Source organism: Odocoileus virginianus, chromosome 7, assembly GCF_023699985.2.
Source record: "Odocoileus virginianus isolate 20LAN1187 ecotype Illinois chromosome 7, Ovbor_1.2, whole genome shotgun sequence".
NCBI classification, from domain to species: domain Eukaryota; kingdom Metazoa; phylum Chordata; class Mammalia; order Artiodactyla; family Cervidae; genus Odocoileus; species Odocoileus virginianus.
Window position 1 is genome coordinate 63,551,094 of NC_069680.1, and position 27,573 is coordinate 63,578,666.

General features: G+C 40.0%; 1 protein-coding gene and 1 long non-coding RNA gene across 4 annotated transcripts in view; one reads left to right on the forward strand and one right to left on the reverse strand.

Annotated features, from left to right (window-relative positions):
* The first annotated feature begins 12,903 nt into the window (after positions 1-12,903).
* The window catches only part of VCL (vinculin), a 108,381-nt gene continuing 93,711 nt past the window's right edge, over positions 12,904-27,573 (forward strand). For both annotated transcript variants that reach the window (XM_020914488.2, XM_020914490.2), the window contains exon 1: positions 12,904-13,071. In XM_020914488.2, the coding sequence (XP_020770147.1) occupies positions 12,904-13,071 (168 nt within the window). The remainder of the gene's footprint in view (positions 13,072-27,573) is intronic.
* Positions 19,515-22,197, reverse strand: LOC110151182 (uncharacterized). Of its 2 annotated transcripts, none has more exons than XR_002317974.2 (3): positions 22,155-22,197; positions 21,975-22,044; positions 19,515-19,841 (listed from the first exon to the last, which is right to left on the reverse strand). It is a non-coding gene; the product is annotated as an uncharacterized lncRNA (long non-coding RNA). The 2 variants fall into 2 exon arrangements; XR_002317975.2 differs by lacking the exon at positions 19,515-19,841 and adding an exon at positions 20,397-21,227.

Here is a 27,573-nt window from a genome sequence, read left to right on the forward strand (position 1 = left end):
AGAGGAGAAAGGAGAGGTTTTTCAATCATGGCTTGCTTTAGTGATTCAAATGATGTCATCAAGGATTGGGTCTTTTCAGCTGTTAGACAGGTCTCTCGAAGTAATAGGGAAGAAAGTTGTTGTCAGGCCATGATTCACAATGTGGGCAGGTTGTGGGGGAGAGAGAGAGAAATTATCTAATAGTTCAGCACAAGAGTTCCCAAGAATCTTTGGCCAATCAGAAGTCACATGTGTATCACTGAGTAGGAAAAGTGGTTTGGTCAGCCTCATTTGGACCATCTTAAATAGGATCTCTTTAGGAAAGAAGGGTTTTGTCACCAAATAAAGATGAATGTGATGCTGGGAAGCCAAACATAAGAGATGATTGCTACAGTACGGACAAGGAACTCATCAGCATGGACCAGTGGCTCAAGGTGTAGTGTAGGGATCCCTTTGAGTCTCTGAAACAGTTTCAGGGGGTCCACATTATTTTTCACATTAATTTAGCAGTAAAAACATGTTTTTTTATGTTAACATATGGTGGGCTTATCTTAAAATGACTAAGTAAATATATAAAAGTTTGATAATTTTTTTAAAGCAGTAAATATTGATAAATGTAGTCACATAAACAAAAAAATCTTTGGGGTCCTCAACAATTTTTAGGAATGTATAGAGGTCCTGAGACCCAAAAGTTTGAGAGCTACTGGCACATGCAGAAATTAGCTAACCAACACTTTTGCTATGCAGTGCCTTTACTCACTAGGGTTAATCCGGGATCTGCAAAAAACATTGCTGAAAGAAGTTCTCTGCATAAAAATCTAGGACTGAAAGTTCCACTTGATGGATTAAGAAAACTCATGGGAATGAGTAAGATATGAAGAACTCATCTGCACAGCTAAAAAAACAATACCCTCTGATTATTCCTTTACCATTATAAGTACTTAAAATGTACAAATTAAGGGTTGTTTGGAGCTGTTTAAAAGGTATGATTGAGTTTATAGTCATTTTCAAAGTAACAGCAGGACAAGTTAACAAGTAAAGTATCAGATCAGGCAGTTGCTTAGGAAAGTTAGAAGAAGCAAGAAATACTACATGAAAAAAAGGCTTTCAAGAAAAATGAGTGTATCTAACCAAAAGACATATATGAGTGTTCACAGAAGTTTTATTCATATATGACCAAATTTTGGTTAAAAAATCAAATGTTCACCAATAGCAGAAAGGATCGATTTTGGTATATTCATGAAATGAAATACCATGTAATAAAGAATGGACTACTGATGGATGTGTTTGGATGAATCTCACAGTTGTATAACAGTGGGTTGAAGAAGCCAGGCACAAAAAGAATACATACTGTGTGAGTCCATTTGTATAAATATTAAGAACAGGCAACACTAGTCTACAATGATGATAGAAATCAGATTAGCGAAGACTTCTCGGGGAGGGGTGTGCTGTTGCTGCTAAGTCACTTCAGTCGTATCCGACTCTGTGCGACCCCATAGAGGGCAGCCCACCAGGCTCCGCCGTCCCTGGGATTCTCCAGGCAAGAACACTGGAGTGGGTTGCCATTTCCTTCTCCAATGCAGGAAAGTGAAAAGTGAAAGTGAAGTCGCTCAGTCGTGTCCAACTCTTCATGACCCCATGGACTGCAGACTACCAGGCTCCTTCGTCCATGGGATTTTCCAGGCAAGAGTACTGGAGTGGGGTGCCATTGCCTTCTCCGGGGAGGGGTGTACTTGATATCTATTTCTGTGTCAAATTACCTAAAATCTTTATGGCATAAAACAACAACAACAAAATGATTTATTCACATAAATTCTTCTGGGTCCGGGATTTAGGAACAGCTTATCTAGGTGGTTCTGGTTCGGGGTCTTGTGTGAGACTGCATTCAAAATATCAACCAGGCTGCAATTACTTGGATGTTATGCTTTAATAACAATTTGTTTTACAGCAATGGCCTTCCTGGACTTCTCCAGTGGCTCAGCAGTAAAGAATCCACCTGAAATGAAGGAGCTGCAGGAGACACAAGTTCAATCCCTGGTCATGGCAACCCACTCCAGTATTCTTGCCTAAAGAATCTCCATGAACAGAGGAGCCTGACAGGCTACAGTCCATAGGGTCACAAAGAGTCAGACATGACTGAAGCGACTTAGCATACATGCACGGCCTTCCTACACACATTGCTAGACTATAAGCTCTGTCTTAGTCACTACTTCTGTGCACCAGACACCGTCTGGCATACAACAGGTGCCTATATCGAGTTAGCCTCTTTTGATTGCAAGTGATAGAAAACCCAAATCAGGGACTTTCCTGGCGGTCCAGTGGTTAAGACTCCATGCTTCCATAGCAGTGGGCACAAATTCAATCCCTTATGGGGATCTACAGCCAAAAAAAAAAAAAAAAAAGAAAGAAAGAAAGAAAAGGAAACTACATCAAACTGACTTAAACCGCAAGATTAATTTCCTCAGTGTGCTAGTTAATTTTGTGCCATCTAGATTGGGCCATGAGGTGCCCAGATATTTGGTTGAACATTATTCTGGGTGTTACTGTGAGAGTATTTCTGGATGAGATTAACATTTAAATTGGTAGACTAAGTCAAACACACTGCCTTCCCAAAAGTGAGTGGGCGTCATCCAATCAATTAAAAGCTTGAATAGAACAAAAAGGGTAACCACCCCGGAAACAGGGAATTCTTCCTGCTTGCCTTCCAACTGGGATAGGAATTTTTTCCCTGCCTGAAACATGGGCTTTTTTTGAGTGTGAGCCAGTCAGCCGTTGACAGGAATTATATCATTGGCTCTTCTGGTTCTCAAACTTTTGGACTTGGACTAGAACTTAATCACTTTCCTGCGTCTCCAGATTGCCAATTCAACTAGTAGATCTTGGGACTTTTCTTCCTCCACGATGAATCAATTCCTTTTAATACATCTCTTTGGTTCCTATTGGCTCTGTTTCTTAGGAGAATCTTGATCAATATATTCAGTAACTGAAAAATCCTCAGGGCAGTCTGACTTCAAGTGAGAATTGAGTCCAGAATAAAAAGTTTCAATGAAGACATAGTTCTCTCTTTTCTCCACATTGTTGCCTTCAAATTCAAGCTCTTTATGGTGTTCCTCAGAGCTCCAGATTCTCCCATCATGGAAGTGAAATGGCTGCATATGCTTACATTTTTACACCATACCTTGAGGGAAAAGAAAGCATGTTTTCGGTAGCTCCTATACCTGGGAGTCACACCTCTTTCTCATAATTGACCAAATTGGATCAATTGCTTATTCTTGAACCAATCACTATGAACAGGTGGAGAGACTGTATTGATTGGCTGGTGCCCATCAAGGGAGTGGTGTTCTCAAACATCAGAAAGGGGCTTGTATCTACCTCAGAAAAGCAAAAGATTTTTTAGATTTCTGAGTTTGGTTTCTTTTTTTTTTCTGAGTTTGGTTTCATTGGGCAGAATTGATCACTTGGCTATCCGAGCTGCAAGAAAATCTGGATAATTTTGTATAGTTAGCTGAGTTCTGATAGGAGGAAGAGGAAAATTAATTTAGGGTAAGCAACAGGTAGTGTCTTTTTCTTGGTGGGGCCACACTGCAAGGCATATGGGATCTTAGTTACCTGACCAGGGATTGAACCTGCACTCCCTGCATTGAGTCTTAACCACTGGTCTGCCAGGGTAGTCTCTTGCAGTGTCTTTTAATATTAACAACAAAGAGTGGGGTTATCATAGTTGGTTCAGACAAAGCATGGTTCATCCCTTAGGTCTGGGGAGGGGCCCACCTTCTCTGAGCATATTTGCCTTCTTTGGCAGATAATACTTTTCTAATGTTCTCCTTAAATGGAATACTTCTCCATCAAGAAATGAGTCTGTTCCCTTCCTGGAATCTGGGGAGGCTCATGTATGATTCACGTGGAAAGTGATGTTAGGTACCTGCAAGGCTAGGTTAGAAAAGGCAATACAGCTTCTGCATAGCTCCTGATTTCTTGGGAGATGTACCATTGGAGTTCTGAAGTTGGGTACCTGAAATCATCATGCTTGAGAGACCATGGGAGGGATCACACAGAAATAGAAAGAGATGGCTGATGGGTCCATTATTTAAGCCCCCAAACTCTTTGAGTCTTCCTAGTCCAGTTATCAGACCTATGAATGAAGAAGCTTTTGAGATGACCCCAGCTATAGCTACTGTCTAACTGCAATCTTATGAGAGACTCTGAGCTACAACTTCCCAGTCAAGCTACTTCCAAATTCCTGAGCCACAGAAAACAAGGGAGAATAAAACATTACTGTTTTGGAGTAATTTATGCACAGTAATAGATAACTGATATATTGCTCCAAATTAATAGATTCTATAAGTTAAGGATGAAAGAGAGAATGCCTATTGAGTAAGCAACCAATAGGCATAGGTATTTGTTCATCTCATAAGAAGCAAAGCTGTTAAAGCAACAATTTGATGCCTATAAAAATAAAAATTCAAAGCTATTTTTTAAAGCACTATTTACAATAATAAAGAGTTGGAGACAAGAGACAACTTAACTCTCCAAAAATAGGAAGTTGATTAAATAATTTATGGTTCTTGTACACTTTAAATGTAATGTGACTATAAAGCAACTATAAAAAAATCAAGGTCTGACGAATACTCAATGTCATAGGCATAGTTCTTGGCATAATAATGTTAAGGTGAAAATATCAAGAATAAAGATTGAACACTATAATTTATTTTGTTTTTTTACTTTTTTAAAATTTGTTTTTAATTGGGAGAAATTGCTTTACAACATTCTGTTGATTTCTCCCATACAACAATACAAATCAGTCATAATTATACACACATCACCTCCCTCTTGAGCCTCCCTCCCCTCCCCCATCTCACCCGCTCTAGGTCATCACAGAGCACAGCCAGACTGGGCTTCCTGGAACACTATATTTTAAAAGAGTGAATTTTATAGTATGTAAATTATCTCAGAAAAAAATTTTGCATGAGAAAAAAATTGAACACACGAAATATGTGAGAATAGGAAACAAAGGCTAAAAGGGGATATTTTAAATGTTATTAGTAGTTATCTCTGGGAGTTACAATTCTACATAATATTTAATAACCTTCTTTGTAGCTTTCTTACACAATGAAGAAGGTTGAAATGCAATAAAAAAGTGAGAAAACTTAAAAAATGTGTAAAACTGAAAATGATTTCAATTCACATTGAATTTTTAAAGATTGGTCAAGAAAGAACAGGATCATATGGTAGTTTAATTTAAAACAACTCTTTATTGAATGTGTTTCAGTATTACTTCTGTTTTATGGTTTTTTTGAGTTTTTGGCTGTGAGGCATGTGGAATCTCAGCTTTCAGACCAGGGATCGAACCTGTACCTCCTGCATTGGAAGATGAAGTCTTAACCACTGGACCACCAGGGAAGTCCCTCTATTTTTAATTTTTGAGGACGTCCATACTGATTTCCATAATGGCTGTACCAATTTACATTCCCCAAAGTGTATAAGCATTGATTTTTCTCCACATCCTCACCAACACTTGCTATTTTTTTATTTTTCACCCCACCTTTTTAAAAAAAATAATGTATTTATTTTTAATTGGAGGATAATTACTTTACCATGTTGCGTTGGTTTCTGCCATACATCAGCATTGGTATACATATATACTCTCCCTCTTGAACCTTCCTCCTATGTCCCACCTCATCCCTCCCCTCTAGGTTGTCATAGAGCATCGGGTTGAGCTCCCTGTGTCATACAGCAAATTCCCACTGGCTATCTATTTTACATATGGCAATGTATATGTTTCAATGTCACTCTATTTTTTTACTTTTTGATAGGAGCCATTCTAACACATATGAGGTGATACCTTAGTGCTGTTTTGATTTTCATTTCCCTGATTAATAGTGATACGGAGCACCTTTTTGGATGTCTTCTTTGGAAAATGCAATCCTAATTCTGGGAATATATCCAAAGGAAACAAAATCTAGCTCTTGAAGAGGTATCTGCACTCCCATGTTCACTGTAGAATTATTCACAATAGCCAAGACATGTAAAGAATCTAAGTGTCCACTCAACAACAAAGAAAATGTGGTATATGTACACAGTGGAATATTATTCAGCATTTAAAAGGAAGGAAATTTTTCCATGTGCAACAACATGGATGAAACTGGAAGATGAAACTGGCTAAGTGAAATAAGCCAGACACAGAAAGATAAATACTGCATGATCTCATTTACACGTGGAATCTAAAAAAGTCAAACTCATAGAAACGGAGGGTAGAGGGTACTTACTATGGGAAGGGCTGGAAGGAATGGGAGAAATGGGGAGATACTGGTGAAAGTATACAAACTTTCAATTATAAGATGAATAAGTTCTGGAGACCTCATGTACAGCCTATTAACTATAGTTAATAATAATGTATTGTATACTTGAAATTTTCTGAGAGTAGATCTTAAGTATTCTCAACACACATGAAAAATGCTAATGATCAATAATGAGATGATGCATATGTTAATTAGCTTGATTGTGGTAATTATTTCACAATGTATCTGTATATCAAAACACCACAGTTTATACTATAAAGGTATATATACATATATGATGCCATATGCTTTATATAAGTAGATAAATAGTTTTTGTTTGCTAATTATACCTCAAAGCGAGGAAGAAAAAAAGAAAAAGAGCCACATTTTTTTCAAAATGATGGTGGAAGTGGTTGTGGTTTTGGGTGGGGTTGGTGGGTGGGGTAGGGTGTACAGGCAGCGTTTGGGGAAGGGAAGGAAGGACTACTGACTGAGCCACTGTGTGGTTCTTCTGTGGGGATGGCCTGGGGAAGGGGTTGGTAATGTGTTCTAGAGAGAGAAGGTACATCTGTGGTGAGCTGGCGGAATGCTCTGTGTGTGTGTCTATGTGTAAGTTGTAGATTCACCCATGTGGGCATGAAGTGCACTAGAGTGTACTGAGAAGGTGTAAGCAAATCCTTAGACACACGACCAACACACAGCAGTCCAAAACCTCATCAGAAGGAGAACACAAAAACATGGAGCAAAACTGAGCATCCCAACTGAATATAGAAGTCTCTCTATCCCTGATTAAAGTCTCTATAAGTTGCGCTGGTACTGACAGTTGCTATTATGTGTCAATTTCCCAGTCTGTGTAATAAAAGAGAACGGGTACTTCTCATTTTCCACTTACCTCAGAGAATTGTTATGGACTTAAAAGAATCTAAAGTTTCCCATGTCATGGACACTGTGTAAAATAACTGCCACTGTAAAAAACTCTTCCCCAGTTTCTTCTAAGTGGGAAATGCTAAATTTTTACATATCTTACACTGTTCCCTATCATTAGTGGTCTTCAGACTAATTACATGGCAAACAGTGATGTTGAACTGGCCACAACCACGAGCAAATGTCAGAGTCCTTAACCTCTGTATGTTATAATTTTGTGGAAATTTACCTTTTTATCTTTATCTTTGAGTTGTATGAACATTCACTTCCTTCTGACTAATATAATCACTGTCCTGGAGCATGCTCCATTCCAGGTCTTGCTCATTCTGGAATGTCTGCTGTTTTGCCTGCCTAACCAAACATTATTCTTCATCTGAGGCCAGATTTGATTTCCTCTTGCTTGGAACTTGATCACATGCTCTTTTCCACGTTATTTTTTACTTATTCTCATGATGGTTCTTAGTCTGGTGCAGGCTATGAATTGACCTCTCTCTCTGGTAACATTTTTTGATTGGCTATTGTGTGCTAATCCTTTGTATTCAATAAGATTGAAAACATTTTATTTTCTTTTAGAGATGAGAAAACTGAAGCCTTATAACTTGCCAAGTGTCAATTTGAAACCAAGTGGCTAAGTGCCTATCTATAAATCTGGGGTTCTGTTATTGTAGAGGAAGAGCAAAACAGATATTGGGAGACATCTAGCAACCTCTGTCTTAGAGAGATGGGAGATAAATGTAAAATGGTCATCTAATAGAAGGACAATTGTGATAAGTGCTATGAAGGAGGAAGGATTGTATAAACAGTTCAGGCTTTGAAAGAAGTCAAAGAGAAAAAAAAAAAGTCAAAGAGAGAAAACTAGACGTGGGCCTTGAAGATAGGTATATTATTCTATTGCTATGTAACAAATTATCCCACAATGCCCACTTATTATCTCAAAATTGTATAGGTCAGAAGTCCTGTGTGTTGTGGCTGAGTTCTCTGCTCAGCACCACAAGGATATAATCAAGGTGTCAACTGGACTGAGTTCTCATCTGGAAGCTCTGGGGTAAATCTGTTGCTGAAATCATTCTTCTTGTTGGCAGAATTCAGTTCCTTGTGGCTGTGCAAATGAGGTCCGTATTTCCCTGCTGTCTGTCAGCCAGGGCCAGGCTTAGCTCCTAGAAGCTGCCTACATTCCTTAATATGTGGCCTCTTGTATCTTTAATCCAGCAATAGCTTGTCAAATCCTTCTTGTGCTTCTAATTTTCAATTTCCTCTTCTGTGATCAGCTGGAGAAAGCTCTCTGCTTTAAGGGGGTTAATATAACTAGGCAAGGCCTGCCTGGATAACCTTCCTATCTTAAATTCAACTGTACTATATAACATCAATCATGTAAGTAAAATCTATTAGTCATAGTACTGGGGATTATACCAGGAGCTATAAGTTTAGGGGAACATCTTGGAATTTTACTTGGTGGTGGTTTAGCTAAGTCGTGACCAGCTCTTGCGACACCATGGACTGCAGCCTGCCAGGCCCCTCTGTCCATGGGATTCTCCAGGCAAGAATGCTAGAGTGGGTTGCAATTTCCTTCTCCAGAGTATCTTCCCGACCCAGGGATTGAACTCAGGTCTCCAGCATTGCAGGCAGATTCTTTACTCACTTAGCTATAGGGAAGCCCCATAAGACATAGACAAGCAGAGAGAACTTTTCTATGTGGGGAAGAAAAGCAGGCAAACTCAAAAGTAAAACTGCACCACTGATTTTTGGATATTAAAATGTCTGTTTGTGACTGCTCCAATAATAATAGCTTCCTTTTACTGAGGTCTCCTTGGTGCTTGACACAAATTCATTCACTAATCCTTATATCAGCTTTATGAGGGTGGTATTATTTCACTTTTACAAAGAAAGAAATTCAGACAGAGAGAGGAAAAGCCACTCACCACAGTTCTATTGCAATCAAGTTGTAAAGCTGGCACTATGGCTTGAGCTCTGTATGACTTCCAAGTTTGTGCTCTTTCCATTGCTTAACCCACCTAACTGTGGGTCTGGTTGGGAAAGCAGAAGTCAGTCATGTTGGTCTGAGCTCAGTCTGTGGAGGTATGGATGTTAAAATGTGTTAATAGGTGCCATGGAAGATTTTAGAAGGAGCATGTGAATTGTGGGAGAGGAAGGGGACAAAAGTAGATATGGATGTGGATGGAGGGGAACACATGGACTCGATGTGCAGTATGGTATTTTAGGGAGGTTAGTATGATCAGTCAGGAGGATCCTGGATTACAAGATTGTAGGCAGGGATGATATGTTCCAGTTGACTACTGCATGACCAAGCCTCTGAATCTCACTGCTAACTTGCAGGAAATTCACAGAACAGAAGGACATGTTAAATTGCACATAAGTATACAATCAGCAGAATGGAGGCAAAAGGAGGAATATAGATAACAAATCATACAGTTTCATCACCCAAATATTACTATTACTAACGTGAAATAATGAACAGGGAAAACAGCTTTGGTAGCTGTGGTGTGTGTGAGTTGCTCAGTTGTGTCTGACTCTTTGGGACCCCATGGACTGTGCCCACCAGACTTCTGTCCCTGGAATTCTCCAGGCACGAATAGTGGAGTGGCTTGCCATTCCCTTCTCCAGGGGATCTTCCTGACCCAGGGATCGAACCTAGGTCTCCCACATTGTAGGCAGATTCTTTACTGTCTGAGCCACCAGGGAAGCCCAACTGTGGTAGGACTAGATAACAGTTTTAATAGATTTGATAAGAGGCTCCATAGGAATGGGAGTTCCTAGGGAGCTGTTTAATAACTCAATCAGTCATGGTAAGATGTAGGTTACCAGCTATGTAACTAGGGCCAGGTTCATGGGTACACGATCAGTGTAGTTACACAGGGCCCTGTATTCAGAATGTCATATTTGGGGCCGCAAGCTTTGCAGTCACTGTCTTGATTCTTAATAATTTTATCTTTGAGTTTGTACTTCAGCAGAGAAGTCCAATGGGACAATTGGAACAGACACCAGGGGATAGGAGCCTCAGCTACTGCATGGTCCTCCCTTCCCCCACATCCCTTGGATGGGTTTTCAGATGCTGGCCCTGAGACCCCGGTCAGGCTCCCCTGCCCTGTTCAGTGACTATTACCCACTACTCTGCCTTGGGCAGGGCTCTGTGTGTTCCACCAATAGTATCTAGGGTTAGGCAAGTGGGTGGCTATTCTCAACCTAAGCTATTTAATATCAATGCCACAGCATTTCTTTGCACTCAACTCAGTGGGGGTGAGCTTCTTGCCTTTCTTTATCATTACAGAGAGGGTCTCAGTGTGGAGGTTGTGATACCTTTGGAGGTCACCCATTTACTGTGAGTTGAGGAGGCAGGCCTATGGGAAGGGGAGATGCTTGACTTGGCCTCCTTGTCCTTCGCTGGGAATAGCATGTTAGTCCAGCAGCTAGAGGGGGCGGCAGGGGGGTGCTTCAGGCAGCCAGTAGGTTGCATGGGCCCCCAATTTCCTGTGGGGGGATCTGCATTTATGCCAAAGGTATACCCCTGCTCAGGGAGTGTGATGTTAAATAGCAGATAAAAATACTATGACAGGTTGAGAGACCACCAAAGAAAGGAGTAAGCTTTACATTTTAGCATCTTTAACAGCACTTTTTTCTGCTTTTTGATCCACATTTTTATTTTGCACTGGGCCCCACAAATTGAGTAGCTGGTCCTGTGTGTAATCTTAGAAATCACAAAGTATCGAATTCAAGTTTCTTAGAACTTCAGTTCAGTTCAGTTCAGTCATTCAGTCTGTCCCACTCTGCGACTCCATGAGCTGCAGCATGCCAGGACTCCCTGTCCATCACCAACTCCCGGAGCCTACCCAAAAACATGTCCATTGAGTCGGTGATGCCATCCAACCATCTCACACTCCATCGTCCCCTTTTCCCCCTGCCCTCAATCTTTCCCAGCATCAGCATCTCTTCAAATGAGTCAGCTCTTCATATCAAGTGGCCAAAGTACTGGAGTTTCAGCTTCAACATCAGTCCTTCCAATGAACACTCAGGACTGATCTCCTTTAGGATGGACTGGTTGGATATCCTTGTAGAACTTAGAAAGTACCAAATAAATGTTAGCTTAAAATAGAGAAATCCATTGCCTATAAGGACATGAAAGCAGTAACAAAAAGGTGGAGCTACTATGAGAAGGAAAAGTAGAGGACTTAGTAACACAAGGTAGAAGCAAGATATATACTACTAGGCAAAAACAACTTCAAGAATTGCACAGTGCAACACACACTAGTTTAGCCTCTTGCAAAATGTGGGTCCTTGAAAAATACTTGCCTTTGACTTGAGCATCTTCTGCTTGGAGGTATAATGAAAGTGTTTCATCTTGGAATGGGGAAGCTTAGGCAAGAGATTTTGAGGTGAGGAAGACATTTAGAAGATGTCTTCTACACCACATGCTGTGAGAAGATTAGGCATTTGGTCTTATCTATCAAAATGTATGGATTTTTGCATTTTTCACTTCATTTCTAGGTTCTCCTTAAATACACCTCTGGGCTTCCCTGGTGGTTCAGTGGTGAAGAATCTGCCTGCCAATGCAGGAGACGTGGGTTTGATCCCTGGGTCGGGAAAATGCCCTGGAGAAGGAAATGGCAACTCACTGTAGTATTACTGCCTGGGAAATCCCATGGACAGAGGAGCCTGGAAGTCCATGGGGTGGCAAAAGAGTCAAACACGATTTAGTGACTAAAAAATAACAATACAGAAGCAAGTACCATTATGTTCATGCAGAACTGTTGAAGAGGGAAAAATCAAAATGTCCATTACTAGGGAAACTGATTTCATGCAATGGAATATCATGCAGCCATCAAAAGAATGAAGTCCACCTAGACTTATATTTACCAAGAAAGAGATAACCAAGGGGATTTTATTTAAGGGGAAAAATATCAAGTTCCTGGAAAATGTTTAATCCCACTTACTCAGAAAATATATATGGACAAGATAGTGAGTAGACAGGTCTAAAGCAAAGGTCTAAGTCCTGCACACCGAACTGTTAACAGTGACTTATCTCTGAGGATGGGAGTGGGTGAAGTGCGTGTCTGTGTGCCTGCGCTGTGTGTGTCCCATGGGACACATGTTCCTCTGGGCACCTCTGCTGTTTGAAAGCATTACTGAGAGGAAGTGGAAAGTGTATTTTTAGGGCGTTGTGTGAAGGGAAAACTTGGGGAGCAGGGAACAGACTTACGACTCTCGGGTCTCCTCAGACTCCAGCGCCGACAGAGGTGAGGAGACCCCGCCCCACTGAGGTGATTCTGCAGAGGGGCGGAGCTCTGCAGAGCCGACGCGGGAGGCGGCCTCGGGGGCGGGGCCCCCGGCTCCAGCCGCACGCTCCGCTCCCACCATGCCCTTATAAGGAGCGCCCGGCGTTAGGGCTCCGGAATCCGGTCGCAATCCCTGCGGCGCAGCCCCAATCCCAGGCCCCTCCCTTGGGAATGGGGGCGGGGCGGGATCTTGGCGGCGCGGTTGCGAGGGCGGAGCATATAAAAGAGGGGCCAATAGGAGTGGAGGCCTGGGTCTGAGCGGCGCTTTCATTGGGCGCGGCGACGCGAGTGGGCGGGGCGCCGGTGAGGCTGGTTACACTGAGGGAAGCCCCGACTCGTAGTCGCTGCTCCGAGTCCGTCTCTGTGCGGGTTCCCGGCCCCTGCTTCTCAGTTCTCTCTGTAGCCCGCGGTTCGCCGCCCCGCTCGCCGCCGCGATGCCGGTGTTTCATACGCGCACGATTGAGAGCATTCTGGAGCCGGTGGCGCAGCAGATCTCGCACCTGGTGATTATGCACGAGGAAGGCGAGGTGGACGGCAAAGCCATCCCTGACCTCACCGCTCCTGTGGCCGCCGTGCAGGCGGCGGTCAGCAACCTCGTTCGGGTGAGCGCGCTGGGCCTGGGGAAACGGGCGCGGGAGACGTTCCTGGGGTCCTGGCTCGCCTCACGGTTCCCGGTCACTGCCTGTGAGTTTGCGCTTGGACTCGGGAGCCAGATCGCCTTAGGTTTGAATATTGACTCCCCCGCTTTCTGACCTTGAGCGAGCCCTCAGGCCTCTCTGAGCTTCAGTCTCCTCATCTATAAAATGGGGACAATCCTAATAATGCCTGCCTCGCGGGTTTCTTGTGAACATTCAGTGAGGTGGTATTTATAAGGTGCCTAGCGCAGCTTATGATCTGTAGTAAGCGCTCAGTAAATGGTAGGTGTTAGGATGTCTGATAGCCCCTTTCCTTCAGCTGGCTTTCGCCCTTCCCGTTGACAGCCTTGCTCTCAGCTCCTTTTTAGGCCTCCCCGGCCTGGCCTCTGGGCTGGCGGGCTCCTCTACTGACTCCCTGCCTCTCCTTCCAGGGATTCTTAAATAGGAGCCACGTTGTTCTCTCTTCTGATACTTCTGCCCCTCACCTTGAAACCTGCCTCACCCACCACCCCTCCTCAGAGCTCCGCGGGTCCGGCCCTTTTGTCCACTTGTCTTACTGACCCCTCATGTCTGTCTCCTCCCTTCCTGAGGAGTACTTCTGCTCACACCTCTGGCGCTCAGAAACGCCGGGTGACTTCTTTATGCAGTAATTCCTGACCACGAATCCCTTTCCCCCTTTCGCTTAACCCTGCTGCTCTTCATTCCCGCCCCCACCCCCAACTCCTGTGGAGATTTCCACCTGGCTTTACCTGCTGTCACACAGCTTCCTCCCCGTGGGGCCTTTCCAGACTCGGGGGCCCTCCTCCTCGGCCCCTCCTCCTGACAGGAAGCAAGATGGAGCTGCCGAGAGAGGCCTGTGGAATCTGGGATCTGCGGCCCCTGCCGGAGAAAAGAACGGGGCGTCTCCTCCCCAAGCCACAACTTTCCCAGGTGGCTAAGTGGCTCCGCAGACCCCTGTCGCCCACAGCGGTGACTCGTAACTGAGGTGATTCTTGGAGGAGGCGGAGCCCGCTTCTGAAATGGGAAAAGAGGTGCTGTGCTCAGTCTCCTAACACCCCGCTGGCTAATATCACACTTTTCTTTCCCACCCTGGGTGGGTGACTCAGAAGGCTGCTGCCTGTGAGAAGCAACTTTGGAAAAAGTTCATAAGGCTTCCCCACCGAGCTGTGTAAATAGAGTGTGTCAGGGTAGTTAGGAGGCTGGGAGGCCACTGTGGGTCTGGGTGCGGCTTGGGCTTCTTATCTGATTAGAGCGCTTTAATGCACTTCAGCTGCTGAAAGTCTTCCTCAGTCTTCAGGGGCCCAGTTCAGGAGACAGTTCAGGAGACTGCTAATTAGGAAGACACTACTGACCAAATTCCCCATCTGTTTTCCCTGTAGATTTAGTTAAGACTGTATTCAGGAAGAATACTGTGTTCATTCAAAATGTCTAGTTCTACATTGTTCTTGTTCTTTTTATAACTAATTTTAATCTAAGGCTCCAGAGTACATTCTTATGTAGTGTTGTCTAACATGGCTGCATTCCAGGCCTCCATTTTTCAACAAATAGGAAACAATGTAAAGAGACAGGGTAATAGTGTCCCTCCAAGGAGTACTTCAGGAAATGAAATCTTAAAACCACATGTTGCACTTGGAACAGAACTGGTGTAGTCAAGGGGCTGATACCTGGCTAGGCTATTTAGAGAAAAGTTATTTATGAGCTTCAGTGCATGAATTAATAAGAATTGAATGTCTGTTGTATAGGGAACATTTTAATAAATCAGATTCTCAGGTTGAAATGTGCGTTAGAATCACCATTGGGGCTTTTTAGAAATAAAGATGTCCAACTACCATCCCAGACTTACTGAGGAGGTTGGGTCAAGGTCTTTGTGTTTTTAAGAAGCTCCAAGGTGGTGTGATACAGTCCCTTAGTAAACATTGTAATAGATTCTGTGAAACTAACACAGAAGAAACAAGGGCAGTGATAAGCTAAAAACAAAATTACTTATTATTACATACTTTCCAATACATTACAAAAGAAGAAATTAAAAAAGAAGAAATTTGATAGGAGTTAGCAAAGAGAAAGTGAGGGGGATTGTGTTGATAAATAGTGGTGAACAAAAAGTACTTGTGATTAAGTCACTTCCAGGTTACAGCAAGTAGATTGTCTTGACTTGACTCGCTCAGGGAGGCAAGCTGGAGAGAAACTGGAGCTGAAGTTAGTGCATGCTGTATGGGCAGTTTAACAGAAGTCCAGTAAAATGAAAAAGAATGGAAGGGAGAGGATAAGAGTGTGTGAGGGAAACTGTATAGATTGTGTTCTGGGGAGCCCAGAGGACTTACCCATTGCTTGGAATTCGGGGTGTCTGTTGTAGCCCTTGTGTATATGCTACTTAATATTGTGATGAATTGTGTACATGTGTCAAGTTCCTAACTAGATTGTGTCTCATATGATATGTATGTGCTCCCCAGTTCCTACCCTTAACATTGGCACATGGGATGGCTTGATATTGTTGAAGGAAAGAAGGAACTATGGGAAGGCAGATAAATTAGGAGACTGAAAATTTGTTGGTTTTGAAGAAAATGAGAGAACTTTGGGTTTGGCAGGCAAAATGGAGCAGGAATTAGGACTATATTAGAAATACAGAAGAAGAATTAGTAGAGCCTGATAATAGAACTCTCAGGGAAGAAATGTTATGTTCCTCTAATAAATCTGATTTTTGAACAAGTATTCCAAAATGCATGCAATTCACATTTCTTTTAGTTACCTTGGGAGGCTATAGCCCTATTCCAATGTTTCTCTTTGGGATTTTTTTTTTTTTTTTTTTTTACAGATTATATACATACAAATGAATTTGTTTTATTTTGGTCAAGAAAATTTTGTCTGAAATGGGTATTCCTTAACCTTACTACCATTTTTGAGTCTAAAGTGACTTTTGAATATTTCCAAAATGAAAATATACCCAGTGATGATGAAATCTGCATTGTTAAGCAGTAGTCATCCACTTATCAGATTGGTGTTTATTGAGAACCCCCTTTTAACATCAAAGCAGTATGTATTATGTTGGCCAGAGTAAGTATAATATTGGATTGAAAGTCCTAAGTGGCCCAGAGAAAGTGAACTATGGAAGTTCAGAGGAAGATGAAGTCACTTTTCTTGAGAGCATGGGGAAGACTTCATGGAGAAGGTAACCTCTGAACTGGCCTCAAAGAAGGTGGTATTTGAACATTTAAAGATGTGGTAAGAAAGGCATTACAGGTAGAAAGAACTACCTAAACAGAGGCATAGAATTACTGAGACTCTGAGGACCAAGTTTGGACTTAGGGAATCATTAAGCAAAACTCATTTGGATTTGCAATTTTTCATGTGTATTTGTTAAATAAAAGTAGTCTGGTCACTTTATATATGTATCATCACAATTGAGTCATCACTTTTACTCCACCCTTAGAGAGAAGGTAGGATGAGATTATTTACATGTCCTTTTTTCTAGTGAATAAGATCATTTTTTAAAAAACAGCTTTGTTGATATATAATTTACATACATACAATTCACTCATTTAAAGTGTACAATTAGGTGTTTCTCAGTGTATTTATAGAATTGTACAACATCTCCAGAGTCTAATTTTAGGACATTTTTGTTCCCTCAGAAAGAAACTTTATACCCATTACACACACTGATTCTCTTCCATCCCCTAATATCTCAGCCTTAGGCGACCATCAATTTGCTTTCGGTCTTTGTGGATTTGTGCATTTTGGACATTTCATGTAAATGGAGTCAAAATATGTGGCCTCGTGTGTCTGACTTTTCACTTAGCATAATGTTTTCATCTATGGTGTGGTATGTGTCAGAAATTCATTCCTTTTTGTTGCTGAATAATATTCTATTGTGTAAAATAAGGCCATTTTAAACACAGAAAGTGATTCTAATGCGGTAACCTAGGAGGGGACTTAGGAGAAAGAAGGGTGGGAAAGGAAAAATAGAGGAGGGGTACAAGTTCTAAAAACAATGTGAAAAATTCAGAAGCCTTAGGCTGTCTGTGTTGTAGCACGGTATATAAATTTTTCTTTTTTCCCATTGAAGTGGCCCATAGAAATCTGAGTCTTTGTGACCGAAAAGTCATGCCAGTTTTGTTAATGGAGGTTCATACACTTTGCCTTCTCCATTGCATCTGAGGGCATGTGTTGTAATTACTCCTGGGGCTCATGAAATATTTATTTTGGGAGTTTTGTGGCTTTGACTTTTATGAGCCTCACCCATATATCATACCCTGTTGGGACCAGCTCTGGGACAAATAGCAGCATTGTCTTTAAACTGATAGATGGGAAAGACTGTTCTTTTCTTAAAAAGAAATCAGCAGTTTATTTTGTTGTTAATACGTTATTTGTATTAACATCTGAAATTATTCCTACTTTAATTTCTTTTGGTTGATGTTGGACTTACTTCATTTAAAATAAATAGCAATGTTTGGGTGACAGGCCTATGGGTGATTTTTTTTCTTTTCTTAATATTCTGTATTTTCTAATTTTTTTTCCTAATTTTTAAAATGAAAATATTCATTCCTATATTAAAGAAAAATTAAGGTAAATAATAAGAATGTATGATTCTTTATAGTTTATAAAATGCTTTCATATAAACATATGTATAATCTCATAGCTATCCTTTAAGGTAGATATTGCTATGGTCCCAATTTTACAGATGAAGATACTGTAAATCAGTTAAGTAACCTGCCTACAGTGGCACAGCTGCTTAGTAGTGGAGCTTGGACTCAAACTCTGTTTCTCTCACTCTGGACCCTCTGCTTTTTTCACTTTACCATGCTGTGTCTACTTGTCCTGAATTGGCAAGATTATTTGTTCAAAGCCTGGCTTTGGCATGGCCTGTGAAGGGCCTATATTGAAAAAATGATGTGAAGGTAAGACATTCAATTCTGTGATTCAAAGATGTGAAGAAAGCGACATTCAATTCTGCAGCTTAAAAAAATAGATACAGATAGTACAAAAGTTTTTATGTTTGTAAAAGATAAAGACTTTTTCTAGTGTATTTAGCTGCTTAGCTTGAAGTCTATTAGAACTAAATAGTATTTAAAGTAGGTTTGTAAAATTTCTTTATTTAAATAGTATTTAAAGTAGGCTTGTGGGTTCTTTGGGGAATTAGAAATTTCATTTGGAACAGATCAAAAGAGATATACAAATGGGACTTAAATCTGCTCATGACTGAGAGAATGGAAGAGTTTTGGAGACTGTGTTTCTACAACTATGTTTATAATTTTAATGGAGCCCCAATTTAAGTATTTGTTTGTATGTACTGACACTGTAGAAAGTTAGGCTTTTCTAAAGCTGTTTTATAAAATAGCACTGGTATAACAGTGGACACAATAAAAGTTATTTTATATTTCATGGACAAAATAAAAGTTATTTTATATTTTATGGACAAGATAAAAGTTAAAGTCCTGTGCTGTCAACCACACTATCCTAAGCTGACTCCTTTAGCCCTTGTCAGGAGTAAGGACAGCTTTAAGGCAACTGCTTTTATGGATATGGGACTAATTTGGATTTTAATATTTCTTGTATATTTGTTAAAAGAGTAGTCTGGTAATTTTATATACTTAATTACTGGTTATTTACACACAATATGTGTGTGTGTATATATATATAAATACTTATGTTTTATATGTATCACAACTGAGAGGGTCATTATTTTAAAAGCTTTCTGACAACTTCCTTGGGTTTTGCTGGCACACCTTGAAAGAGGGTAGGATGGGAACATCTTAATTATCCACAGTATACAGCCAGCATAGTGTGTATTGTTTTTCTCTTTTGACAGCCATCATACTTGGTCAGTATTTGTCTTCACTGGCTTGAAGGTTTCTCAATGGCAGGGACCATGTCTGTGTGTTTGCTTCTTTATTTCCAGTGTCAAGTTGGTAATAAGTATGAAATATAACTTAAAAAATACTAAATACATAGCATTCATTTTTTATGCACAAAATATTATAATAGGAATTTTTGTGTGGCAAATATCTTCTATCCCCAGCTTTCAAACATCTGGTGTACTGAATTTGAACAGTCTCTTCAAATTTATAACAGGCCTCATCTGAAACAAGTAGAATGTATACTGAGAGGGAGGAATGAATGGCTAACTGCCCATTGTTTGAGATAACAAAAGTGTTAGGCTATTTTGGGTTGTGGTTCTCTGTTTCAGAGTCATTTCAACTATGCAGGCCACTTACTAAATTCATAATGTGTGAATATGTTGCCTCCTGTCTGAAAGTGGCATTGAGATTTTTCATTCTTTTTGAACTCTTTTTGTCTTTTTAAAATTTAACAGTTTAGTCCAGGGGTTGATATATTGTTTGGAGCTCTGCTAGTTACAGTGCCGTATTATACCATGAGACATCAGTGCCTCATTAGAAGATTTTTATTTCCTTGAACCATATGGTAGAAGACAAAGATTTCAGAAAGTTGATCTGCTTCTTTTTTGTGTTTTGGCTGATCTGGGGCCCAGCTTTTTCAGTGGACCTTATGTCATGGTCACGACGACGGTGGGGTATATTTTTACATAATAAACCAGCATTAGAGTAGTTTCAAAAGAAGTAGCAGTGTGGAAAGAGCAAATGTCAGAGGTGAGTTGGTATCCAAGCAAGTTTTCTCCCTAGGATAATTCTGCGTGCTCAGGACTCTTGCTGAGGAAGGGTCAGCCTGTCAGTTCATGTTGCTTTCAGGCCAGTCTGCTGTTATATCTTCCCAAATAGAAAGGACTAAAAGAAGAAAACAAACTTTAGCCTTGGCTTTTTTAAGGTCCAACAGCCTTCAATGCTATGTAGTGAGCTTTAAGGGGTAAAGTTCAAATCTATAATAAGACTCTGAAACACCCAGAGATGAAAGTTTAGATATGTGAGGAAGGACCTCCCATTGGAGGCTTTCATCAGTCTTTCTGTTCCTTGTCTGGACCTGTAGAAGCCTTACAGTATATATTTGGGTATATTGGGCCACATAGACAGTTAAGTTAAGATAACATGTTTCGAGTTATCTAGGTGACTACTCCTCTGATTTTTTCCTGTAATTTTCTTGTTCATTCAGTGTGTGTTGGGAATGGTTATGAGAGGAAGGCTATCTTACCTGTTTCTCCTTAATAATTTACAAAAAGGTTAATTAGGGAAGGAAGTTGAAATAAATATTTAAGTAGAGGATTTTTGTTCATTTGTATTTTTATCATAGTTAAACTTTTATTTTTCATTTAAAATAATAATAGTGAATAGTATACCATCAGTAATTATTTTTTGTCATGCTGCCATAGTCTTCAAAAAGAACAGTTTTTCTTGTTACAAAAGTGTTATACTTTTTATTGTTGAAATTTAAAACATCTATAATCACAGTCTTCTTACAGTGTTTCTCAGCCTTTTTCAATCTTTTACCTCTATTCCAAACCAATTTGTTTCCACAGATATAAATACAAACTTAACTATAAATAGATGAACCAGTTCTTATCCCTTTCCCACCACTAACACCCCTCCTCCCAAACCATTTAATTCACTTTCCTGCTCAAAAATTTGCAAACAAAAGCAAAGAAACCCAGTCTGTTATAACTACCCAGGATTTTCACTGTCATGTGCTGTTTGGGGAGCCATACTGCTTAGTTAACAGTGCTTTATGTGAGTGTGTAATGAAATAAGTTCAGAATAATGGACTGGATCCTGAAAGAACTTATAATCTCAACATCCTCTTTAAAGATATGGGGTCTTTACATTGAATAAGTTTGTGCATTATATGTACACAAAGGGATAAGGTATGATAGAGTAATGAATAAAAGGGGACTTGTATAATTAGATGTAGGCAGTTAGGGAGTCCTTGCTTTCTTTCCAGTCCCTCGGTAAAACTTTGTAGGTCTTCTGTACTTATATGCTGGGTCACGAATCTTTGGATAATTGATTTGATTCTGTGCTTGTTTCTCTCTCTCTCCCTACTCCCCTAGGCTGTCTCCTTCTAAGACTGTTGGTTTCTGGAGGGCAAAAACTGGTTATATTCTTCTTGATATTCTCAGTGTTTTCCTTGTGGTATCCCAGGTGGTGCAGTGGTAAAGGATCTGCCTGCCATTGCAGGAGATGCAGGAGACTGGAGTTTGATCTCTGGGTCTGGAAGTTCCCCTGGAAGAGAAAATGGCAACTGATCCCAATATTCTTGCCTGGAAAATCCCATGGACAGAGGAGCCTGGTGGGTCCTTTGTCCATACAGTCCATAGGGTAGCAAAGAGTCAGACATGACTGAGTACACATGCACACTTATCCCATCTCATGCTCATAGTATTCCTTTGATAAATGTATTGTGCTTTGATATTCACTATAGCCACTAGTCATCCTAGGTTTATTCATGATGATAAAGATAGCTCACTATCTCTTGCCTCCATTGGATGACTTGGTATTCTCTTCTGCCCTTAAATGTTGCTATATACAAATGCCTATGTAATCACAAAGATAAACAGATTCATAAATATTATATTGTGTTGGTTACATATTTGGAACTTTAGATTCCAAAAACTTCTGTTACTTCTATCAGAAGTCAGCTTATTGAATTGGTATGAATGTGGCATGTGTGTATGTATAGAGGATGAGAGGTAGTGAATCTTAGAACTAAAAATGTTTTACAAGTATTGTTAAGTTGCAGAAAATAGAGTCTTGGCCCTTAGAGAATTTCCCACTGATAAGATTTCCAGTTGAATGATTTTTAAGGGGAAAGTGGCTGAATTTCATTGCAGTTGGCCACAGTCCAAGTCAAAGTCATTCCTTCTTTTGAAATAAGCTTAACTTATTCTCATAGGTAGGCTTTCTGTGAAGAAAGAAAAATGGTATATTTGTTCTTAGATTTGAAAGTTGAGGGACCAACTAGCAACTTACCTAGCTTCCCTGTATTTCCAGCCTTCTCTCTGTCCCCACCTCATCCCTGGAGAACTGGATCATCTTTTATCTGTAAGGTGGACAGCATGTTTTTATTCATTTAATTCAAATAGATAAGGATATTTGAATGTGCTGGTAAATTTGTAGTAACACTCAATTTTCTTATTCTATGGTTCTCACCCAACAGCAAAATTAGTTCAGACTCTAGCTCTGCTCATTGCCTGGTGTTCTGAATGATTTGTTGTCATTCAGTCACTAAGTCGTTTCCAACTCATTGTGACCTCGTGGACCACAGTATGTCAGGCTTCCCTGTCCTTCACTATTTCCCAGAGTTTGCTCAAATTCATGTCCATTGAGTCAGTAATGCCATCCAACCATCTCATCCTCGGTTGCCCCCTTTCTCCTCCTGCCCTCAATCTTTCCCAGCATCAGGGTCTTTTCTAATGAGTCAGCTCTTCACATCAGATGGCCAAAGTATTGGAGCTTCAGCTTCAGCATCAGTCCTTCCAATGAATATTCAGGGTTGATTTCCTTTAGGATTGACTGGTTTGATCTCCTTGCTGTCCAAGGGGCTCTCAAGAGTTGTCTCTAGTGCCGCAATTCGAAAGCATCCATTCTTTGGCACTCAGCCTTCTTTATGGTCCAACTTTCAGATATGGTCTGTGGCCTCAAGTTGTTAAAACACAGGTGAAATTTATGATCTTATAAAAGATTTAGCTTATCTACATTCTCTCCACGCATCAAATTGTTGTGGAATTTAAATTATTTAAAGGGTTGTGTGTTGGTAACAGTAGTTTTTATTCCTTGGAGCCATGGAGAAAATGTGAGTGGTCCAGCAGCAGAATGCTCAGGTGGTGTGCCCCCTAGTTAGGAAAAGAACTCTGAGCATTGGCTTCAGCTTCCCTCTTCCTGTGATTCTCTAGGCACAGTGGGTATTCATTTCCTCAAAGCTGGGTGCTGCTTGTGGGCCATCACATGGGCTGTTCCCTCTGCTTGAGCTACTCTTTACTTGGATTTCGAAGTAAAGCTATTCTTTACTTGGATCATTTCTGTTAATCCTTGACTTTCATATTAAATGTCAGCTTTTTAGGGTTGACTCTAAAAAGTCAAAGGTTGACCTCCTTGACTCTGCCTTCAAAACTATGTTAGGTCCCTCTATCGTATGATTATTTTTTTCTTTATTGTGCTTTTTATAATTTTAAGTCATTATTTGTGTGACAATTGCTTCTTTAACATCTTTCCCCCTCTAGAGTCCCGTGGGCAAATACTGGCTCTGCTGTGTTTGCCCCTGAATTTCCAGCACCCATCAAAGTGCTTGACACATAGTAGAGTCTTAAGGTGGAGAAGGAAATGGCAAGCCGCTCCAGTGTTCTCGCCTGGAGAATCCCAGGGATGGGGGAGCCTGGTAGGCCACTGTCTATGGGGTCGTACAGAGTCGGACACGACTGAAGTGACGCAGCAGCAGCAGAGTCTTAAGAAATGATTGTTGAATGAACAAGAGGGAAGACCACTTGCTGCTTCCCTACCCCCAGACTGTTCTATGCTTCTTTGGAAAAATGTATATCATGCATGGGTGAATCTTGGCAAAATTTAGCTGCCAATTAGGAAAGCAGCTGTAAATCACTGCTTAGCATGGGGTATTGCATGCAGTAGGATCATCCAATTCATGTTTCCTGAATAAATCAATTCTAGGCTTAGAGTCCTGGAGTGCAGATGGGGATAATCCTTTTCAGCGTAGAATCATGCAGGGTATGTAAATGTAAATAAAAATATAGCATGGGTTTGGGATTCTCTATTAGTTTTGATGCTTTGCAAATGAACAGCTTTGGCAAAGTGCATCTAGTAGTATGAGTTAGCAAATACCAAAGTCAGAGTTTAGATATAGATATAAGGTACTCCCCTGGAGAAGGGTATGGCAACCCACTCCAGTATTCTTGCCTTGAGAATCCCATGGACAGAGGAGCCTGGTGGGCTACAGTCCATAGGGTCACAAAGAGTCAGACATGACTGAAGTGACTTAGCATTCATGCACGCACACAAGGTAATTCAGCCTAGAATATAATGGTTAAGAATAAATTCTAAAGGTTTAAATCCTGCCATTGATTGACACCTGCAACATATATAACATTGGAGAAAGTATTTAATTTTTGTTCCTCATAGTCCTCTTCTGTAAAACAAAGCTAATATTAGTATCTGACTTATAGTATAGTATCTTGAAGATTAATGAGTTCATAAAAATGTTTAGAACTATGCCTGACAGGTAAGAGCTCAGTGAGTGTTAGATATATTAATATATTTTCACATGATTTTTAAGGCATATTTTAAATGTTAGTCTAATGAAAAGGCAATGTTGATTTTTTTTTTTTAATGTCTAAGTATAACTCCTAACTTTTACTCAACAAGGCAAAGTGCCAGTGAAAGCTTTCTGTAGAATTCCATATGTTGTGGAATATACAGTTTTATCAACTGTGGGGAAAATATATCTCACAGTTTAGGTGCCTGAGCCTTTGATTGCCAGTTTCTCATGATTTAAATCAGATGTCTAAATTTATGATTGATATCTCCTTTATTTGGAGCAATAGTAAGGGTAAAAATTTATCTCTCCTCACCCACCCCAATTTAAAAGCAAAAATTGAGACTGAGGATTTGAGCTGTATTCCAAGCATTCATTATCCTGTTTTCTAAAAAAGAAAAAACCTGAAGGGGTAGTCACTAAAATAAATGGAATTGGCTCTTGCAGGTAGAGTTGAAAAGTATAATACATCTGTGAGATACAATTCATCTTGTTCTGGAACAGCCAAATTGATTTAACAATTATTTAATGATTGCATATTATGCTGGATAATGGAAAAGTTTGGTATCTCTAGCCTGAAAGGAAGGATAGAATCTCTTCAAATGTCCCATCAATATAAGAGTAATAGAAGGACTCCCTGGTGAGTAAGAATCCACCTTCCAATGTGGAGGATGTGGGTTTGATCCCTGGTTGGAAAACTAGGATCCTACATGCCCTGGGACAGTTCAGCCATGTGCTGCAACTACTGAGCCCCTGTGCCACACCAAAGACCCAGCACAGCCCTTCCCTCGCCCGCTGCCCCGACCCCTGCCAAAAGAAGTCGTGAGTCAAACTACATTATTTCTAGTGTTTCAGTGGTTTTCTGGAAATTTTTTAACATACATATTTAGCTTCAAAGTCTTAAATTAATTGGCACCTTTACTGTTCACTTGAATAAAATGGCAAAATATTTGTAATCCCACTGTCCCCTTATATATGGTTGTCTGAGATTTTGTTTTTCTCTTGATGTTTTTCACCTCGCAAATTAGACACTGTTGTTCTCTTACACTGTTGCTTTCCCCCTCATTTACCTATGTGTTCACCATTTTCTTTGTGATACAAGAGAAACAGTGAACAAATCTCCCTTCTTCCTGAAGTCTCTCCTTTACTAATATCTTTAGGTGGGTCTTTGGGCAGTACACACTCTAATTCTTTTATCTGAAAATATCTTTTATTTTGCCATCTTTTTTTTAGAAAGATAATTTAATTGGATATACAAAACTAGACTGGTAGTAATTTTTCTCCAGCACCTTGAAAATATTATCCAGTGTTTTCTGTCTTCAAATCTGCCATCAGTCTAATTGTTATTTTGCTCTAGGTGATGATTTTTTTCCTTAGTGAGTTTTAAAGTCCTTATTTATCTTTCTTGGGATTTTTTGGGCTCCCTGATTTTGAGGGTCAGTTTCTTTTATCAGTGCTAGAAAATTCTTAACTATCATCTCTTTGAATTTTCGCCTTTCTTCATTTTGTTCTCACCCTTTGGAAGTGTAGAGATTTTCTCACTCTATCCTCTGTATATCTGAACCGCTTATATTTTCCATTTGGTTATTTCTCCAGTTTGTTCGTTCTCATTCAACTGGGTCTAATATGCCATTTAATTCAGCCATTGAGTTTTTAATTTAAATGGCAGTATTTTTCATTTTTAGAATTGTATCTTTTTCAAAATCTTGTCAGTATTGGTAGTCTCTTGTTTTTTCATCATACTTTTTTTAAAAAGATTGCTTTTATTTTCATTTTGTTTGATGAAAAACATCTTGGAGTGTAAGGAACAATGAGAGTAGAAAGGCACTTATAAAATCTGTTGAAATGCCAGGATACCATTACTGTTGAAATCACTGTTTAGGTTTTTGTTTTTTCCTCTTTAAAAAAATTTTTATTGTGGTAAAATATACATAAAATTTACTGTATTAGCTATTTTTAAGTATATCGTTTTGTGGCATTAAGTATATTCACATTTTTCTGTAGCCATCACCACAATCTCTAGAATCTTCTTTTTTTCTCAATTGGAACTTTGTACCCATTAAACCCTAACTCCCCATTTCTTTAGTAAGTGCAATTCCAGTCTCCTTCCTGCTTAACTTGACTTCTCTAGGTACCTTATGTAAGTATAATCATAACAGTATTTGTTCTTTTGTGAGTGGCATATTTAACTTAGCAATGGATCTTCAGATTTCATCTGTGTTGTAGCAAGTGTCAGAATTTCCTCCCTTTTTAAGGCTGAATAATATTCCATTTTATCACATTTTGCTTCCATTGTTTGGCTAAAGCAAATAATGCTGCTATTTCATCACACTTTTAATGCTTTCTGAGGTCTGGACTTTGTCCCCAAGGAGTATAAACTGACGAACTCATAGAGGACTGCAAACCCAACTTGTAATACAAGGGAACAAACTTGTAATCAAAGTCTGAAGGACCTTTTAAAGAATAAGGTGGAAAGAAGACAAGAGGGGAAGTTCATTCTGTGTTAAAGAGAAGCAGTGTTTGAAGCATGAGAGAGTGTGCCAGCCAGAGAAAACCTGGAATGCCTTCTGAGCAGAGAGAATGAAAAGATAGAAGAGTGTGAGTGTGCCATAGGGAGTAGGGAAGCTTTAGTGATGATACTGTTAAGGTAGATTGTGCTAGTTTGTGAAGGGACTTACATGCCATATTAATCACTGAACAACCTCCAATTTTTGAATAAGTGAAAATTTTACCCTGGTTCAAAATTTAAAATAGTGAATCGTCTCCGTCCCACCCTTGAACTCCAGCCACCTTGGTTCCCTCCTCAGAGTAAACTAATGGACACAGAAGACCAAATGTCTTGAGTGTGCTTCTAGAGATAGTTATGCATATTCAGGCAGTTGTATTCCTCTTTTATACAAATGGTGACCTATTACCCAGTTTTGTTCCTTGATTTTTTTCCCCCTTAGCCTGTTTAGGAGAACATTTCTTATCAGTTTATATAGAAGTTTCTTTTTTTTTAATTACATTTTTTTCTTTCTGGGCCAAACCACATGGCATGAGCCATCTTATTTCCCTGACCAGCGATCAAACCTGAGGAGCCCCCTGCAGTGGAAGTACAGAGTTCTAACCACTGGACCGCCAAAGAAGTCCTATCTTCCCTTTTTTAAAAATTGAAGTATAGTTGATGTACAATATTATATGTTATAGATATAGTGTTATAGATACAGTAGAATAATTCACAATTTTTAATGGTTATAGTCCATTTACAGTTATTATAAGATATTGGGAATATTTTCTGTATTGAATAGTATATCCTTTTAACTT